The 18245-nt window shown below is 49.4% G+C and overlaps 2 protein-coding genes across 3 annotated transcripts in view; one reads left to right on the top strand and one right to left on the bottom strand.

The window, feature by feature from the left end:
- NME7 (NME/NM23 family member 7) overlaps positions 1-1933 on the top strand; it is a 93017-nt gene extending 91084 nt beyond the window's left edge. For both annotated transcript variants that reach the window (XM_076349422.1, XM_076349432.1), the window contains one exon: positions 1668-1933. In XM_076349422.1, the coding sequence (XP_076205537.1) occupies positions 1668-1700 (33 nt within the window). In that variant the 3' untranslated portion in view covers positions 1701-1933. The remainder of the gene's footprint in view (positions 1-1667) is intronic.
- On the bottom strand, positions 1743-17095 carry ATP1B1 (ATPase Na+/K+ transporting subunit beta 1). Its single transcript, XM_076349454.1, has 6 exons — positions 16907-17095; positions 14055-14183; positions 6762-6917; positions 5804-5988; positions 3824-3904; positions 1743-3133 (listed from the first exon to the last, which is right to left on the bottom strand). The coding sequence occupies exons 1-6, from the start codon at positions 17004-17006 to the stop codon at positions 2867-2869; spliced, it is 918 nt and encodes a 305-aa protein (XP_076205569.1). The 5' UTR covers positions 17007-17095; the 3' UTR covers positions 1743-2866.
- Positions 17096-18245: the final 1150 nt, after the last annotated feature.

The raw sequence follows: 18245 nt of genomic DNA on the forward strand, positions 1-18245 counted from the left end.
AAACCATCCTCCAGCCTTTTAATGCTTTATCTCTACTAGGTCTGACAAATTACAGCAACATTTGTAATGGGGGGGAGGGGACATGTCTGACCACGTGCGCTGTGGGGGTTTTTTTTGGGGGGGGGGCGGGGGGGGGGTAATGGCACTTTGGTGGCAGAGTTGTCATGAGGCCTGCGATTAGTTGGGTCTTTTCAGTGGGTGGCTGCAGGGTGTGCAGCTGGGGTAGCTATTGCCATTAGGACCTAGTTAATTAGTGATCAGAGCGGGCCATCCTGCTTGCACCGATTTGGTACTAGAAAGTGATGGGGGAGGTAAAGGGGTTTTTTTGCTTTATTTCATATGCCATCACTAAGAGTACATTATACGAGCCCCTTTTGACACTTGCTCACTGAAGCCAACACAGGCACCATCAGTTTTCTACAATGTTTGTCCCAACCCCTGAAATAAGCCATTATCTTTATTACTAGTTCATGCTTGGACTTTGTGCTCATATAGTAAATTAAAAGGAGATAAATTATCTAACCATGAGTTGGGTCTTTTAGAAATAAAGCAGTGCAGGGGTTTTTTTTTGTTGTTGTGTTGGTGGTTTTGGTTTTTTTTTAAACTGTCACAGGCTGTGCACCTAAGAATTGAATTGTAGGGGCAGTTGATCCTACCAAACCTTGAGCCATGCAACCCCCCCACCAGTGGTGGCAGTAGCACACCCACCAGTTGGTTGCTGGGAGCCAAAATGGCTCAGCTTTCCTGCAGCTCTTGTGCATGTGGAGCTTCCTTCAGGGAGTATTGTATTTTAGTGCTTTAATCACAGCATCTTTGTTAAATCCTTGCCTCACTATAAACGTACAGCAGCAAATGAAACAGTTGAAGGTGAGATTTCTGCTAGCTCCTGCTCCTTGGGAGTAGCATGAAACAGCCAAACACATATGCTAACCGCCATAGCGTACTGTGACTACGCTTTTCCCTCTAGCAGATGGGAAAAAGTTTAGCAGCTTGCTTTTCCAGTATCATGTGTTCCGGTCAGGAAGGGTTTATCGAGGAGCTTGCTCTAGGATGGTCATGTTTTGTCACTTTACACGGAGAAATTCTCCCTGGTAATCTGCGTCATGCAGCGTAAAGTGATCTTGACTCCTGCAGGAAGCCAGCTGCCACACTTTGTCACATCTGAGCAGCCCTGTCAGGCATAGCCTGTTCTCAGTGCCGAGCTATTGGCCAAGCAGCAACACAGAGCAAGTCACTGCCGTGAAACTCCATTTCTTCTGCTTGTGGCTTCAGTGTGCACCCTCCCCTCTGGACCTGCAGCGCATCCCACTGGTGGATGCTTTAACCCGCCCTAAGGATAAACCATTTTTACCTGTAGTTACTACTAGAACATGTGGCCTGTGCCTCCAGACATGGAGAACTTGCAGCCATGGTGAATACACTGAAGACTTCTTGGGTTCCCGACTGATGTGATCATGGGCATGAGTGCCACAGCAGCCTCTAATGCAGCCCAGGAGAGCAGGAAACAAGTAACTAACACCAAACCCTGCTGTTCTAGAGCTGATGGGTAACCCCTTTGGTCACAGGTGGGAGCAGCAGTTTTAGGCAATCCCAATGCATGTTTCAACCACCTTCAGCTGAGACGTTCTGGGAGGGAACAATAAAGATGCATTTTCTGTTCAAAATAGGTGCAGTACTTCTTCAAGATTCTGGACAACTAACAGCCTGCACCCTCACCCAATGCAAGAGACATGTACACAGAATGGTGTATTCATTCATTTATTTGTCCAATGTTTCAACCTGACTGAAATACAAGATCAACAAGAGCACTGTACTCCTGGCTATTATTACATGTTAGAACATAGAGTTTTGCACTTTAGACAACATTTAACACCATTCTATGGGGTACTGCATTGCTTTTATAAAGTTTAAAATAAAGATTTATTTTCAAACATGTGACTTTGGTTTATTTCATACATTACACTTTCTTGCAGAAAAAATAAAATTGTACAACTGCATAAATATAAAATTCTTCCACCATGAAAATGGTTAAAACATTCAATAAAGACATTAGCACCACAGTGTGCGATGCCTCCAGCAGGAAAAAAAAAAAAAGGAAAATATACAAAGCAAAAAAGTTATGCCTATCACCGAGGAGAGTGATAGTCTGACCCGGACTCTCACACAACGTACTGGAGGATGAGGGAAAAAGGTGGAGAGAGAGACAGCATTCGCTACAAAGCACAGTACACAATCATCTACTCTCTTTAACTTCACTTAAGTTAGTTTCCCCTGCCGCCCCTCCAAATAAAATACCCTAACACCACAGAAAAGTCAGAAGCCATATGGAGTGCTGTTAAATATAGTCTCACAGGTGGGCCTTTCTTTGAAAAGGAACAAAACAATGAGAAGTATCATGCCAGTTCTAGTCCCATTGAGTATTTACACCTTGGACAGCAAAAGTCTTTGCTCACAAGAAGTAGAAAACAGATACAATACATGGCTTGAAAAATGACCAGAGTATGCACCTATAGTACTGTACACTAAATAAAATACACAAGGCAGCAATACTTAGGGGCCAGAAACACTGCTTACTACAAGTCAGTTATGGAATCATAATTTACAGTAAAGATGGGCATGTCCCAAGGCTCAATTTTGTTTTCTTTTGTCATTTACAGTAGAATAAATATTTGTGGCTATTGCTACACTTTGTTTACATTCTAACCTAGTAAATGCAGAAAGCTAGTGTAAAGCATATAGATTACGTGTAGGTCCCATACGTATGACAGTTTGTTCAAGACTAGTAGGTTTTCTTTTTTGTTCTTTTTTTTTTTAACATTTTTAAATGGCTAGGAGGAGGGGGGGGGGAAGAGAGTTGTGCTTACAATCAGCTGCTTTTTATGTCAAATTTAATATCAAAGCGTCCCTGGAAGCGGTCTTTGTCGCTGTACTGGATGTTCTGCCCATAGGCCCTGCATTCCACACGCACCTCGATGTCGTAGGTCAGGTTGGTGAACTGCACTGCCACCAGCGGCTGCAGGTACCGTGGCTGCAGGAGCTTGCCGTAGTAGGGGTAGTACTGCAGGGCAAAGCCAGGGTAGCCGCCCATCCCATAGTACTCCACTGTGCCTATTTTGTCTGCATCGTCCTCTCTCTAGGGAGGCGGGAAGAGGAAGAACAAACCATGACAATCACCCAAACTCTACCTTTTGCAGCCCTTTTCCCTAGCAGCATCTGTTTTTCACCGAGACCGCGACCTCTCTTTGGTCATCACTGATCCTCGTCTTGACAGCACGAGGATGGTCCCGATGGTGGAAAGGACACTTAAGTGCCGTCTAACCAGCAGCTGCACAATAAGCACCTCCCAGCACACATCAGCCAGGAAAAGGGCTTTTCTTTATTTAAAAACTCAACCGCATCTTTACGCATTCAGAAGTCACCACAGCTTCCTGTCGCACCAACGCGCTATCTTTGGCTAAAAAAAAAAGTTTGCTGTTTCTCAGCTGCTTTACAATGCCGAGTAAAATACCTCTTCCCTGGGGTCCTTTTTTCAGCCATCCCTGCTAAGAGCTCCAGTACAGCACTTGGAAGCAAAATAGCTACTTTCGAGGATACCCTTTGCTATCCGACCCTGCTTTTACCCCTCCCTGTGAGGGCAACGCTAACTGTCAATTCGTCACCAATGGGGTTTTGAGAAACTCCTGTTCCGAAGGGGGAGATATCCCAAGTAAGAAGCACCCCCGTTGTCTGCGGAAAGGCAGAGAAGGGTCACTACACTTGGACAAAGACTTAGACAGCCTTCCCCTGCAGCTTCCCGACTCTGCTCTACTGTATTTCAACTTACCTTGGCAGTGCAGTGGACAGGGATGAGATACGGGTTGTATTTTGCCATAACCTCTGGAGGGAGGCTCTCATTTACCGGAGCCTAGAAGAAACCCAAAACAAGGGGATGTTACACACCGGACACTTCTCTGCAGACTGCGGCACCTTTGCAGCAGCAAAGCTCTAGTGGTACCAAACACGTGCCATTAACCGGAATCCCTTCTAGCTCAGTTTCAGAGGCAACAGCTCCTGGTGGTAGTTCTTGGGACAGACACGCAGCGTAACACAACTAGAAGCCGGGGAACTTAACCCAAGCAGAGGTGCTGTCTGCTCTTACAGCTTCCCTGCTGTGGATACCAAAGCAAGCAGATCAGCCTATTTTCCATTTCGTGGTGTCATTGAGGAAGAGCGTTTCACGGCAGAGTGCTAGCTAGCGGGGCTTGTTTGTGCAAAGCCCAGGCAGCGGCAGGAAGAGACCCGCTGCTGCTGGAGGATGTGCCACCTGCCTGCCAGGCGGGTGCAGCTAGGACTGGAAGTGCACAAGAAAGAACAAAGAGTGGCAGTCACACCCTGAGGTTGCTGAACTTTGACACCACCTGCAGGGAAGGACAAAGGCTCCGAGTATGTCAGGGAAAAGTGGGAGTGCCAACTCTGATGTTGGTCTTCGGCTTCTTAACAAGTGCAGTAGTTTTTGCTTCACAACCTTGCAGGTCTCAGATCTGCTTTACACACACCTTGCCCGACACAAGAGCTATATAAGGTCTCTGCTGGAGCGTGGGAAACAAATACTGCCTTGGATACACACCATTTCTAAACGAAACATGTAAAGTCATTCCTTGACTAGACCCTGCTGTCTAACGCAGTCTGGAGCTCTTCAGAGCTCTGTGGCAAAGAAAAGAGCAACACACCAAACCCTTCTCTTCCCCAGTCATCAAACGTGCGCATCTTACATCATCCCACAACCACCGCGTACCAAGCACAGCACATTCCTGCTAAAACGCACCCACTGTTTCCACCCTGGATCAGATGAGCCAAAATTCAACTCATTTCTTTTAGCACAGGGCGGGCTCCCTTTGAAGAAAAATGTTCCTCAAAACATTAGCTAGACAGCACCATTCCCCGTCCTCGACTGCACTGACGGACAGTGGTGAAGGTGGCTTAGCACACCATTTCCACTGTTTTCCATCCAGAAGATGGAGCGGCAGGTTTTGCACACCACCTTACTCAATAACGTGTTCTGCCACTGAATTCTTAGAGAATTTTTTAGCATTCCATAGAATCTTAGAATGTGTTGGGGAAAAAACTAGAAGTAAAAGCCATTCCATCCAGATTAACATCCTTCAGCATTACTGCAAACATGCCTTCAGGTGCAGCACAGAGCAAGCGGGTGACAGAGACATGCTACAGCATCTGAGAAACTGCATTAAATAACCTAAAGCTCTCCTCGCCTTTCTTGCAATAAGAGCCATGCCTGACTCTCAGATGTAGTTTACGCTTTATAGACTGTGTATCAGTCTGATGGTGAATATTAGCACGACTTCATTTAATTAAGTGGTCTTAGCAAGGCAGGCAACTCTACACTGCCTGAGTAAAGAATGGAGTAGATCGGGACATGACACGACATACTGATCTTGCCACAGATAGAGTCGGTCCGGGACAGTCCCATGGAAGCACAGAAACTTAAAATGGGTTTTATCATTTGAAGAAAATACCCCGTTAGAGCAATTCAGTTAGGAGGCTCAGAAGGTACCAGATAAATAACCAGGAGTTTGCACTGTGAGGTTCATGGCTCCTTGTTACCAACTTGCGGTGTGCAGTTTTCATTGCTTTTTAATGAAAAGTATTTTTAAAGCCAGTTACTCAAACCACTTCCCAACTTCTCCTCTGCAGAAAGGGTTTAATACTGATCTCTCTCCAGAGACAGAAAAGCAGGCACAGCAAATCTGCAGCCAACTCCTCCTCCTTATCAGTAGCTTCTGCTAGAAAGGGAAGAGGTACTTGCCTTAGGTTTGAAGCCGATAATTCTGTTGAGTTTGATGAGGATGCATGGTTTGCCATCCCTGTACCCAAAGGTGGGATCATTTATTCCAGAACAGTTTTCCAGCCATTCACGTTTGAATTTGCAGACCTTCTTCTGGCCCTGGGCGTCATTATATGGTCCTCTCTCTTTGTAATCGGTAGGTGTGTCTGTCACGGTAGGGGAACGAAAAGACAACCATATGCAACGTGACCTTTTGCTTGTCAGGAACAGCAACACTTACGCTTTACTGTGTAGCTAGGACATCCCCCGCGTCCAAACAGGTAAGTGACGCCACAGACCTGCACCCAGCCACCCCCCCACGTGTGGGCTGGTCCCAGACCAGCAAGTCTGCGGGGGTTTTGTTTTTTAACTGAGAGTTCTTCCAGACTACAAGAGAACAAACACATTTGTAATCCACTGGCTCAGGGATTTTTTTTGGCAGCTTTTACAAGCAGGTTCCCCTCAGATTTTACATGCACGTATTACGAGGTGATAGTCTCATTCTGCATTATCACATCTAATCTATTAAAGGCTAGTACCTCCCAGATGTTTTGCTGCATTGCATCAAGAGGACCGACACTGGCTTTAGCAAAGTCGTCAGTAAAACCCCCGTGGGTTCAGAGAGGATAAGGTCAGTGCCACGTGCTTTTCAGAGCCAGCTGCAACTTTCTCCAAGTGAAATCTGGGAGTTCCCAACCATATAACCTCTACAATAAGCTTCTAGGTACATCCCTGGCCAAGTCCGGTCTGTCCAAACTAATCACTTAATGAGCAGCCGTATGACTGAAACCAGAGCCTGCCAGTTTACCAACGTGCCGTCGGTTACAATAAAAGGAACAGCCAAAGACAGAGACCGCCACTGCTCACCCTCGGCTTCTGATGGACCTGACGCAGAGGCATTGGTCAGAGCCCTCAGCTGCAGGAAACAATTGAGACTTACCCCCACAGTCCTGAAATACTATGTTTTCAGTTTGTTGATCAGCGCTGTAGTCCTTTAAGAACTTCTCAAGGTTCTTCACATACAGGTCAAAACTTTTGGGATCGGAGGCAGTAAAGGAAATTTCTGTCTTTTGTACCTGGGGGATTTGAGTCAGTCCTAAGAAAAGCAAAATCAGGAAGAAACCATTAAGTACACCTCAGAGTTGCACAGCCTCCAGGCAATGCAACGCACACCAAGAACGTAACTCATTCTAATAACCTCTATTTTTCAGACTTCAGGACTTGCACAAAACAGCTTAAGCTCACTAAAGGGGAGGCTCTGATGGGCTCTTATCTCCTCTTTCCAACAACAGTCTGGAATATTCGTCATGATGTTTGCATCACTAAGCAGATAAAAATCACAGAATCCAGAAGGGAGGCTATAAGTCAAGGTTTTCCTCAAGAAAAACAGCCAACCGCGGTCCCCTGCCCACTTCTGCCTCCTCCCCAAGGACAGAAAGGAAGCTGTCTGCGTGTGAGACCAACCACACACACACACACTAAAGTCCCACAGAAGCCTACTCTTATATATGTATCCCTAATAGGTTGACTTGAAAGTCTGCAAAACACACTGTGTATTTAGAATAAAAAGCAGAGCTGCCCACTCATGAACCCTCGCAATAAAATAGGAGAGGTTCCCCAAGTCAGGTATGGCCCCTGCCGGTTGTAATCCACGTTGCCTCTGTGTAGTCTCCCTTGTAGGATGCAGGGCAGGAGACATTTTCTCACTCGGTAAATTTGTCAGCCTGATCACTTTCTCTGGTCTTTTCACTCTGTAAGCAGGTATTTGATTGCAGAAATAGCCTTCTGAGCTCTCTAATCAGCAGCTCATCACCGAGTAGGTGAGTAGGAAATACCACCACACAGGAGAGATCTTTAAAAGACTGCCCTAGATTCTGGGCTCTGTAACTAGCTCCGCTTTTGACTTTAGGAGGATGAACAGAAAGAGAATGCATGGAGAAAAGAAGGGACTAGATACAAGTAATGCCTACAGATGATGAAAAGTGCCAACCCCTTTGCTTTTCATTATGGGACTTGGAAATAGCTGCTCCTGCGTGATGTTTAGGTCACATTTTAATTGAATGCATTGATGCATGGCTAACACTTTAAACTTAAGTAATGGGAACTGGAGTTCATGCTGCTTTTGTGACAGCCACTGTAATCACCGAGGTCTTGACTTCTGCGCAGTTTGTCATCTTCATTTTAGCAAGAACAAGAAAAAGGAGCAGGGGGTCAGCATTTGCTTTGACAGCTTTCAGAACAGGCCTATTGCCAACAAGTTCCCCTGGTGCAAAAACTCAGGCAGCTTAGCTGGCTGGCCCCAGCCCACAGGAGCTTGTGACTCCAGCAATTTTTCCAAAGCCACTTGAGTGCTTCTGCTTAGTCCCTCCTCAAGCCAGCTCACCCTCGGCCCCCCCCCCGCTACCCACTGAGTTGGAATTTGTAACCTAGGACAAAGATTAGCTTTGTTCCCCTAAACGCAGCTCCTAGTAGCCAAAGATAGCGAGACACCCAGCGAGTAGCTCAGGGTTTCAAGTTTTATTCCAGGAAGCAGCTTTAACTGCTCAAAACTCCCTCTGGTACAAATTGACCAGGTTGAATGTTAAAAGTTTAGAAGCAACTTACTACTCCACTAGCAGAATTATGTCCTACCCTCCAAAGTCAGTGGCTTTCAACCCCTTTTCAAGCAATTACTTGCATTCTCGCTTCACAGATGGTTATAAATAAACATATATAAACTAAATAAGCCGGGTTCAATTTTAGTAAGGGACTTCAATCCCATCCCGCCAAACCCTCCTCATGTTACCACTCAGCGGGGAAGCAATAGGCTCAGAGTCACTTGAAGTGGCTATCTGGAATTGCAGCGAAGGCAGGCCTTGGTTCCTCTCCTGGGTCTGCCTCTTCCAGAGTTCAAGTTACAGGTGTGTCATTCAAGTGTATAAATATAAAATTCAAGAAAGCTTGGCCAGGCTTGTTAAGCTTCGGTCAGGCAGTTAAATTACTAGTTTCGCTCAGGACCTCTAAACCCAAGGAACTCCCCACCTCTATTTCTTTACCTTGTCCAAGGTAATGGGTAAAGGCACCCATGCAGACGTGGCAAAGGTGAAGCAATACACACCCTGTGGTGTGAAAAATCCACCTAGCAGAATATCCCTGTTCTCTGGTTAGGAGAGCCTGGCCCCTGACAGTACAGTCCAAAGCCAACCCTCTGCCCATGAGACAAGTGACTCGGTTGGAAGAACAGATTGCCCATCCGAAGCATCCCTGTCTTGCAAATCTTCGCAGAGCAGCACTGAAGCCCAAGCAGCACCTCCATGCAGCTGCTCTAGCGGCCAGCGCAAGAGAACCATTCCTGCCAGGTAGACTCAGCCTGTGGCCATAGCTGGGCTGCTTTCAGCCAAACTTTGGGCATTTACGGGTACTTGGATGAACCAGACTGAGCTTTGGTATAGCAGGTACTTTGTTCAGGACAAGAACTTCACTTATGAAGCGAGGAAGTAAATCTTTGTGAAGATGAAAGGCTTGTTATGAAAATAGCTTTATCCTGATTAAAAACATATTACTGGCTTCCACCACAAGCTCCATTCTCACATGCTTGCAACTGACCAGACAAAGCCCTAAGCACAGATCTGTCATTTCCTTCCTTGTTTTCCATCTGTACATCCCATAGCCAGAATAAAAGCTTCAGTGCTGTTATTAGAATAGCACTATCACTGAACCCTCCTTAAGCAATCTTGTTTAAAAAAAAAAGCGTTGATTTGATCTGACCAGAGGAGGTAACCTCTGCAGAACACATCCGTAACCTTTCTGAAACCTTCTCTCATCCCCATTAGGGGAACAGAAGCAAGGAGGGACAAGAAAAAAATTACAAAGCTGAGCCATTCCAGTACTACCTACAATGGGTTGCTAGACACCTAAGGAAGTATGTGGCGCCAATAAAGTACAGCAATAACTAAGCTTCTTAGCCATGCATAAGCAAGCCCTATGGGGGGGGAAAAGAAACAAAGCCTCAAGTGCTTCCATAGCCAGGGGTCTAAACAGCCCTCTCCACATCTTCAGACTATAATCTGTTTGCCACAGTTCTGCATCTCATGCTATTACCGCAGAGATGCACCATGGTGTCATGTGTGGTGATGCTGTTCACATGTGGAAGAATCAAGTAACTTATTGCTAAAATACTGACAAACTACTTTAGGAAATTTCTGCAATTGGCTCTCAGAGTGCATTGCTAGGAAAGTGAAGATAGGCATCATGTTGACTGACACTGTCCACATAATGATGAGCGATGCCTTGACTTGGTAGCAGACACCACCTTCTACTGGCTTTCTAACTCTTGGATGTACAAAGATACCAAAAGCCAAAAAAGCATGTAAAGTAATTGATTTTTTTTTCAGCTACAGTTCCACTTCCAAAACACCATTGCAGATTAAAATCACATTTATTCAACTTCATTTTTAACCAGATTTTCCACATAGACTTTACCATTCTAAGCTGCAGGAGCAAGACCTCAGGAAAAACAGTGTCCTGAGGGTGAAGAGGAAGAAACTAGAAGTGGGGAGTCAGGCTTTGTTATCAGGAATGGGTTGTGTAAGCCCATAGTAACCACTCCTGCTTCATCATGCAATGCTCATTTCCAAGTACTGTATAATCTTGGTTCAGAATGAGTCTGAACACTCCTGGGATGACACAGATGACAAATTGAGTGATCGCTATACCATTTCTATTTACCACCCCCCAGCTCACTAAATGAGGATAGACTTCAAAAGCCTCCATACCAAGCGATGTTCTTCCAAGCTTTAGTCACCCTCTACCTCATCCCCAAAGTGCAGAAAGCAGGTGCAAGTTTTCTACAAATGCCTGCTTGGCAGATAACATCCCTGGAGCTTGAGAGTCAGAGATTTTTCCAAACATAGGTACTGAGACAACAAGAGACAGAAGCAGAAAAGTGCTACTTCACAGGAGGTGGCATACACTCCTTGGGGCTTTCCTGCCACCTCCCTGCTGCTATCAGAGCTAAATAAGCCAAGTGGGGAATACACACCAGAGCTGCCTTTTCCAGGATACGCTCACTGCCCAGGCACATCATGGCCAGGCAGCACTTGGAGGGACACCCGAAATCCCCTGGCTCCAGCAGGGATTCTTCCAGCTGCCACTTAAAAAGAGCCTTAGGCAGCAGTGAGCTCTCTCCCCCCTGCAGCAGCCTTAGTGACAGGATGCTGTGTTTCACAGGATGCACACCACAAGATGGCAGGATACACAGCCCAGTTTCTATTGGGGTGGGGAAGGGGAGGAGAGGAATGGAGTAGTATTTTTTAAACACTCAGTACATTGTGTTTAAGAGGCAATATCCTCATCCTTCCTTATTAGCAGGCTACGTCCTCTGTGCTTAAAGCAGAGTCCGAGCCTGCAGCACACGTGGAACTGGGAGCTGGGGCTGTCGCAATGGCACGGCTGGACAAGAAAGTGAACTGCACTGTCCCTTCCCCCATCCCAAGACAAAAGAGGAGGAAAAAAGTATCATGGAAAGGTACAGAACTCAGCTTGCCCTGAAGCCCTGTATAACATTCCTGTTGCGTTCAATGCAGAAACCAATTAGCATAGTAACGACACTTGGCTACAAAAATAGCGCTTTATGGCTTTCAGTGTTACACCCATGTCAATAACTCAATAAAACATCCTGCAGGTTCTGCTGCTGTTATGAAATCTGTTGTATTTCAGAACAAGAATGATATTATAGCAGCCCCTACAGCATTTTCTCCTGCAAATCCTGAAGGGAAGTGTAGTGTCCCCTTTCCCAGCCATTTTGGACTGACACAGCAGTGACTTGCCCAGGGACAGAGCACTGTAACAAGAATAAAACCACGTTTTCTAGCTTCCTAGAAAACCCAGGGCTCTATCAAGCTGCCAATATACTTACTTGGCTTGCAAATCTTCCCACAAGAACCAGGAATTAGAATTGTATAACACCCCGTTTTATGTAGTTCACAGTCTGCCAGGGTCCCAGATCACAGAAAATTCTAGTTAGATGCTCACCAAGTGCAGGAGGGAACATGCCCACATGTGTGGGCAATGAAAGCCCAATGAACATGTGTTCATTGCCAGAAGAGCAGTTGTGCTTGCAGCACAGGGGAGAGCCCTTCGCAGCAGGGGAATCCAGGGGTTGCTGACCTCCCAAACACAGCAAAGCAGCAACTCACTACAGTATCAATCTCTGTGAAAGCCCACATTAAAAGGCTATTTTTGACTCGTTGTGGTCTAATGACTGCTGTGCTACTGGACGAGGAACAGACTCGACATTAAGAGCCAACCTCCACCACGCCTTACCCCTAGCTTGTCCACATCTGTAGAAAGAGTTGTCACATGATGCCCTGCAAAGGACCCTGTGCTATTAACTGGTATCTCCTTGAAGTTGTACACATGCACCATTATAGCTTGGTTCAAAACCCTTGTTTATTGAGCTGCCTACTGTCATATATTCAAGGAGCTGGATTTTGTTCCCCTTGATTTCAGTACATGTCCTGAAAGCCCGTTACAAAGATCCCTGATGACCTTTTCATTCTTCCTCTATTTTGATTTCTGTAGTACACGCTACAAGAGCGTCTTGAAATTCAGTTCCCTTTTTTGGTTAAAAAAGGATAAGCCCCAGAAAAACTGGTGCAGAATGCAATTAAGATGAATAAAAATCCTGTGCAGGCTGAAATCTTACACAGAAATTTTACCACAGAGTTGCTCTGAAATTGGAATTGCAAACTGTTATTACACAGAAAGCAAACAGTTTACCTAGAGCGAGTAATTATGTGACATCAGGCTAAACAGCAGGTCTATCTGGATGTGACCCAAGATCCATGGGCTTCTTCGCTAATTATTTCACATCTGGTGAGACCACTGGGCTTCAGTCAGAGAAAAACACATTATTAAAATAACAACTACTCCCCCATTAGCTGCATCTGAAAAGCCAATATGGCTAACAGCTCTGGGCAGCATCAGTGACAGTTTAGTCTTTCCTGCAAATGTCAGAGACCATTGCAGAGACCAACACAGCCACCTTCAGTGCTTAAGACAGCATTTACCCCAGCCATGCTGGTACATTAAGAAGCGCCACACGCAATGCAGCAGTTCCAGTCTCTGTTCTGTCTTTAAAAAGTGCTGGTGGAAAAGCAATTATCTAAAAAAGATGATTCTGTGCTGAGATATAACATCATTTGGTGATGGTAATGTTCCCTGTGTTGTTAGAGCAGGGCATAATCACAGCATAGCACTGCAGACAGTGGGGCTGTAAGACACCATGTGACACCAGAGCCAACTTCTGCAGCTACAAGCCATCAGCCTCACAATTGTCACTTAAATACCACTGTTATTAAAAGCTTCTGAACTGTTTTACAGAGCAACTGGAGACAGATCGTTACCATCCCCAGTGCCAAGCAGCCTCAAGGTCATTTGTAATGTGGGAAAGCAGCAGTTGCACAGCTCCCCCGCCACACTCTGAGCAGCCGCTGGCTGCAGCCGGAATCAGATAGTGCAGCAGAGCCTGGACAGGCAGAACAGGGAACCTGCGGCAAGGGCTAGTTACTCTATTTGCCCCTACCCAAGGCAGGCTGGCCACAGACACTGCTCAAGTGATCATTTTAATTTTGAGCAGAGACTTATTTTGTCTAGTAAAGATAGGTCATGCATCAGCAACTACAAGACCCACCTTTAACCTCCCATGCCACATGCAATTGAAATACCCATTAGTAAATGCTACCATCTCCCTTAGACCACACAGTGTAGTTCAGTGTTGGCTAATACAATTCAGTAAGCACACCCACAATTGGTAGGGTCCCCTTTCTCCTTGTGCACCCCAGTTTCACAGGTAAAGCTAACATTTTACCTTTGTCCCTTCACTTACCCATGGGAACACAGTGGCTATGAAGAAAGAAAAACTGAACCCAGCTTCTTCATACAGCTCATTCCCAAATGAAGCCTCTTAGCCTCACTCCATTGCTTCAAGTTAAGGGTAGGGAAGAGCAGCAATCCAGGTTCAAGCTCCTCTTGGACAGGAAGCATATTTCGTGTGATGCAACCTTTAATTCTAGCAGGATTGCCTTCAAGCCCCAGTACTGTTAACACAGAAGGCTGAGAACATACCCACCCCCTACAAATATGTGTTACAGCAACAACATGCTTATTTCATCCTCCTTCTTGAGGTGAGTAACCAACCCGCCTCCCCAGAACAGCTTGCATCAAGTCAAACATGGGCCTCCTATTTAGTTACCTGGAGGTGCCACTCGATCCTGGTATTTGGGCTCAAATTCACTGACAGTGAGCAACATCACTTGGATGGTCCCAATGAATATACCTGCCAGGCAACCGTAGAAGATGACATAGAAGAGGAGGATCTTAACTGCAAGAGGAAACAAACAGAAAGAGGAATCAAATCAAGCCCAAGGCAGTCACATTTCAGGACAAAGTTTCCAACCTTTGCCACTTGCAAGGAAGAGCCCAGCACACTGCATTGAGATGGCAAGCCCTGCTGCAGAGACATATATTTAACAGTGAGATTATGCCCTGACGCAGACAGAAAACGTAAGTCATTCCAGTCATTTGGGGGGCTGGAAGCATGAGCCCCTGAAAACCTAGAAATCCATGAATCGGCATTTAGGATTGTAAAACATGAAGATTAAACCATGTTCTTCCATATTTTAAAGGATCCTTTGGCTGACCCAAAGCTACCATCACACACTATCACAGGTGACAGACTTTCAGTGAAGTAAGTGCCCAACAGCAAGAAGCCATGCTATGGGTGTGCTCTGAATGACACCCGTTCCACAAAGCTCTGGGCCTCGAAGCTATTTCCAGGACAGTCTACAGTAAGTGGTACATTCAGGTTTACAAGCAACTGTAAAGCCTGATCTCCCCTAGTAATTCAGGCTATCGCCTCCATTAAAGACAACGGGAGCAGAATTCAGGCCCAATACTCAATCTCAAACATAGGAAAGTACTTGGACATGTCACAGTACTACAGGTTTACCAGTCTTGTATGTCTACAAAGGCGCTCCTTTGGGTAAGAGCACTGCTCATACCAATTAAAAAGCAAATTACATACTAACGAAAGACTGAATTTAGTTTTGGTCTAAAGGGAGATGCCTAGAATAATCCGGGGGGGGGGGGGGTGGGGGGTGGCATGGGTGGAGATGAGCCTGGAGACACAGCATGGCTCAGACTCTGGGTATCAGTTACCACTTTACAAGGATTACCTCAACTGATTAACTGCACAGTAACATGCTGTACTAGGCATCACCACGCTGCCTACGGGAAGGATAAGCCAGCCCATGCCAAGCAACTAGATGCTAATCAGGCTGCAGGAACAAGCAGGCCAGCGCAGAGGCCAAAGAGTACTTGAAAGAGAGCCTGCTTGATCTCGGACTGTCTTCATCTAATTGCAGATGAAAAGGAAGTGGTTTATTTGAAGGACTTGAAGTGACCAGCTACAAGAGAAGGGGAGGAAGCAGTAAGTGGAAGTATTCCTCCTCTCTCCTCAGCCCCATCGTAAAAGAGCTCCATCAGTGGAGAAGCCTCCTGATGAAAGCAGGCAGTCCTGGTTGTTTTCTTTTCAAGCCTATGAAAAACAGGCGAGCAGGAAGGACAGCCAGCAACATGGAGGCTGAGGGACACTGTCAGAAAGGCATTCCATCCTCTTGTCTTCCTCACGTGCACCGGAGGCAGGAGAAGTAGCCAGGGCTGGCGGGCAGAGCTGTGTGCGGTAGTGTGGTGCTCCAGGAGTTAAAAGCACTCTTTGGTATCCAGGCAGCGTAAAGCAAATGGCTGTGACGTCAGGGACGTGTGGAAATTTTTTCCAGAGCACGGTCATAGGAGGTGCTGTTGTAACAAACCAAACACTAATGCTGTTGTCTGCAGCGTAACGCCTTTGAGTTTTGTAATATCAAAAGGCAAACGCTGGGAGGTAGCTTATTTAATTAGGTTCCCAGCCAGGATGCTCTTAACGCCAAAGACACCTTAAAGGTCAAAACCACTCCTAGGTCTCAGAAAATACACAGCAGGTCTAGCGACCGAGCACGACAGGGTCGAACAAGAAAGCTTCCCGCAACAGGTAGGTTTATAACAGAGGAATCGGATCATCAGCCTGCAAATCGACTCCACAAATGGAAATCAGTCCTAGGCAGACAGGTACAGGCACTCTGGGAGAAGGACCTGGTTCAGCCTCCACATTTGAAGCACTGCGCAGTTGCCTGGTGCCTCCGGAGCAGAAAATACCTATCCATGCGCACCCACAACCCAATTCTGCTCACGTAAAGATACAGCAGAAGCCTGCTCTAGTCCGCCTGCCTGCCAGAGCTAAAGCTGGCAGCTCGGGATGTGGCACCTCCAGCTGATCCGTTACAACAGGAGCCGAATTCAACATCGCAAGGGTGGCACACCAGCTGTGGCTGGCAGCAACTGGAAGACTGTCTATTTGCATAACGGGAATGTTAAAAGCCTCTTAATCTGTTATTTGTGCAGCACCTGATAAATACATCACGAGCATTAAATCACAAATGCACATATAGCCATTTCCTTCTTGCAGAGGCATTAAAAGCCACTTGTTCTCTCTCGACGAGGTAAAATTAGCTCAGTTTCCTTTATCCAGAGAAAAGGGAAAAAAAAGAAAAGCCACCCTGAAGTCCAAGGCAGGTGACGGCCGGGAGGGCAGGCTCCCCCGACGGCGATGCTCCCGGGCCGGGCCAGCCGCCAGGGAAGGAGACCCAAGGACGAGGCGCCCTCACCAAGGTCGGCCCGCCCCGGGCTCCATCCCGGGGCCGGGTGCCGACCCCGCCTCACCCCCGGCCCCACCTGAAGTCACACCTACGCGGGCAGCGCCCCCCGGCCCCCCGCGGGGCCCCACAGGACACCGGGGGGGAAGGAGGGGAAGGAGGACCCCCCCGCCCTCGCCCAGCGGGGACGCGTCGCGCCGGCCCCAGCCGCAGCCCCCTCCCCGGGCCGCCCTCGCCGGGGGCCGCAGCCCCGCCGCAGCCGGCGGAGGCGGGGCGCCGCGGGCCGTGCTGCAGTGCCCGCCGCATCGCCGCCGCCCCCCAACCCGGCCCCGCCGACCCCGGGCCCGGCACTCACACCAGCTGCCCCCGGTGCGGCCCAGCAGCTCCTTCTTCTCCGAGTTCCAGATGAATTTCTTCCAGTTGCCGTCGCCGTCCTTGGCCTTCCCGCGGGCCATGGCGAGCGGGCGGGCGAGCGAGCGGCGGAGAGAGGTCTAGCCCTCGGCGGGCGGCGCGGGCAGGCCCCGGCCGGGCTCCGCGCCCCGCGGCACCGGGAAGTTCTGAGCGCGCCCGCCCGCGCTGCGGGGCGGCCGGCGGCGCTGGCCCGGCGGGGCAGGGGGAAGAAGCGGCCGGGGGCGCGGGCGGGAGCGGCGGCGGGCGGTGAGAGGAACGGAGCCCACGGGGCACAGAGCAGCCGCGCTCCTCGCCTGCCGCGCCCCTTCATATACACCGCCGGCTCCGCCCCGCCGCCGCCGCCGCCAATGGGCGCCGGCAGAGGGCCCCGGGGGCGGGGCCTGCCGCGGGGAGGGGCGGGGCCCGGCGGCGGGCGGGGCCCGGTGGGGGCGCGCCGGCCGCGGGAGCGGCAGGGCGGGAGGGGGCGGGAGGCTGCGGCGCCGGCGGCGGCGCGGGTTGGTCCGGGCCGCCCCGCCGCGCACCTGAGCTCTGCCGCGCCGCCGGGCCGAGGCGGGCTGGGCCGAGCACGGGCGTGCCCGTGGGTGCGCGCGGACCGGCGTGCAGGTGTGGGCGTCTGCGTGCGTATGTGTGCGCGTGCTCGCGCACGTGCCTGCCTGTGCCGGGGCCGCGAGGCCCCGCCTGGTACTTTAGACACCCCCCCGCCCCCCCCCCCCAGCTCCCTGCGGGTCCCGGCTCCTGCTGCAGAGGCCGGGCCGCCCAGCCGGCAGCGCCGCAGCAGAGGCCGGTCGGCCGGGCGCCGAGCATCGCCTGCCTCCCTTCCTCCTCCTCCTCCTGCCGCCGCCGCCGCTGCTGCTGCTGCCGCCCCGCACCGGCCCGACCGCCACGCTCCGGCTGGCTCACGTGTAACACGGCTGCGGAATACTGAATGCAAACGGCGCTCCCTGCCCAGCCCCACGCTCCGCCGCGTTTGCGCTGGAAGCACCCGCCGGGAGCGGAGGACGGGCGGGCGGGCAGACAGGCAGAGGCTCCCCGGGGGCGCGGCTAGCGCAGTGGGGAGCGGGACCTGCACCTGGCTGCACGCTTGCCTACCCACGGGGGCTGCAGCAGGGATGGGGGGGGGAACAGGCCGCAGCCGCCCTCGCAGGGTGACCTTCAGGACGGTGCACAAACGCCTCTGCCGCCCCCGGGGCCCCGGGAGACACCCGGCTGCAGGCAGCGCAGCCTCAGCGGCGGACAACAGCCGGCCCGGCCCGGCCCGCTGGGGTTTGGGTCTTCTCTGCGGG

This window comes from Aptenodytes patagonicus, chromosome 1 (assembly GCF_965638725.1).
Source record: "Aptenodytes patagonicus chromosome 1, bAptPat1.pri.cur, whole genome shotgun sequence".
Classification (NCBI taxonomy): Eukaryota; Metazoa; Chordata; class Aves; order Sphenisciformes; family Spheniscidae; genus Aptenodytes; species Aptenodytes patagonicus.

Coding starts and splice junctions, on each gene's coding strand:
- ATP1B1 (XM_076349454.1), bottom strand. CDS start 17,006: ATGGCCCGCGGGAAGGCCAAGGACGGCGACGGCAACTGGAAGAAATTC. Junction 14,184..16,906: donor CCGCACCGGGGGCAGCTGGT/GTGAGTGCCGGG, acceptor TTCCTCTTGCAG/TTAAGATCCTCCTCTTCTAT. Junction 5,989..6,761: donor AGTATTTCAGGACTGTGGGG/GTAAGTCTCAAT, acceptor CTACCGTGACAG/ACACACCTACCGATTACAAA.